The 1,668-nt window shown below is 40.3% G+C and overlaps 1 protein-coding gene across 1 annotated transcript in view; it reads right to left on the bottom strand.

The window, feature by feature from the left end:
• LOC309635886 (uncharacterized protein) overlaps positions 1 to 1,668 on the bottom strand; it is a 141,466-nt gene that overhangs the window by 37,885 nt on the left and 101,913 nt on the right. Inside the window, exon 10 of the mRNA XM_082407736.1 lies at positions 1,509 to 1,584. Coding sequence (XP_082263862.1) covers positions 1,509 to 1,584 — 76 coding nt within the window. The remainder of the gene's footprint in view (positions 1 to 1,508; positions 1,585 to 1,668) is intronic.

Below are 1,668 nucleotides of genomic sequence, written 5' to 3'. Positions count from 1 at the left end.
CTGTTGAAGAGCAAAGGGGAAAAGTCTCAGGGGGGATTCCATATAAATGCAAAACGATGGTGCCAGCCCAGCTGTTGTCTTTATGCCATGTGTAAAACCTCCGAGTCCAGAGATTATACTCCATTTTTAACTGAATGGGACACTGGGAGTTCAACATACGCCTATCAGAAAAGATGACAGTCAATGTTATAGGGATCTACCAACCACTAACAAATAATCCATAGAATTACATGCAAGCGAAATGCAAAGCCATAGAAAAACAGGATTTCATTCAATTGATGGAAGAAGTTTTCACATATTGATTCATGGGAGAGTCATTATGGCTTATGCTAACTAGAAAAGCCTGTCTTATGGCCTGTCGTACGTACATTGCGCATCTGCTTGAACTATTAAAAAAACACAGAATGCCTTTATCAGATTGTTTTCAATACCTACTTTCAAGATAAGGGCGAATGTCCCCCTTCTGATGATGCCCAGGCTGGTTCTCCTTGGAGGATGAGTTTCTCTTTCCAGACAGTGAGGTCATGCTGCCTAGCTGTGTACGTGCTAAACTTTCTCTTTTGAAACCTTGAAGTGATGTACTCCATATCTGACGTTTGCTCCTTGTTATGAAAAGATATAAAACTGTGTTTCAGGCATTCCAACTGGAGCCAGATGGCCATGGTGGATGTGGTTTCAGACACGTTCCTGCACCATAGAGATCTTGGATTTCCTGAACTGTATCAAACTCCAAGACACCACCAGCCCTTCTAAAAAAAAACAAAAAAAACCTGCTAAGAGCTGCCAGCTGCAAACTTATGGCCTCAAGGTCTTCCCCTGTGAGTAGGCAAGGGTTTCAGACCCCAACCAATACTTACTTAACAACACCCTTACTTCTTGCCAACTCCAATTATAATTCTTTAGAAATAACTCATGGAACTAAGTGCAACATTGCAGATTTTGCCTTTATAAGCCGCCTCCCTCCATTTTGTACTCCAGGAGAAGACAATTCAAGTGTTTCTGGAATCTGTGTCTTCTGGGGTCTAGTTTTCTGTTAGGCAAAAATAAACTCTCTTCTATTCTTACTACAGCTTGTTGATTATTTCCATCAACACAATAGAAATTAACCACTTAAAGTTGAAAACAAAACACAATAAAACAAACAACAAAAAAGAACCAAACCAACTCAAAATCCCAAACTTGGTCTACTGGAAAATAAACATATACTTTTATCAACTGAATTGAAAACATTTGAAAATTTATGTAGCATTCCGTCCAATTACAGTACCAACTTTAAGACTTTTGGTAGAGAAGCCATTGATGGGCAACAGGGCTACCAACTTCCTTTTCCATTTCAAGAAAATGCCCAAACCACTCTCAATCTTTTTCCCCAATTTATTCCTGAAACACAGCCCAATAAAATCTGTCACTGCAATCTTAATGGTCACTTATACCTTCGTTAACCCTGGAAGGGCATCAAGGCATCTGGATGATCCAACAACAAAGTCCAGATGCTGATGTATACTTACCGCTTGATGTGCTGATGAATCCATGTTGGGAGAGCCACCTGGACAGCACAGAAACTGCTGGCCAATTGTTCAGTTCCTGGAAGCACAGGACTTATAAAAGTACAAGGATGCCTCACCCCTATTTATTTCAACAGCTTCCTACGGTAAACCCTCATTCAAA

This window comes from Balaenoptera borealis (genome assembly GCF_965194805.1).
Source record: "Balaenoptera borealis genome assembly, chromosome: 10".
NCBI lineage: Eukaryota > Metazoa > Chordata > Mammalia > Artiodactyla > Balaenopteridae > Balaenoptera > Balaenoptera borealis.
The sequence above is the reverse complement of the archived record's forward strand: the minus strand, read 5'-3'. Positions and strand labels throughout refer to the sequence as shown.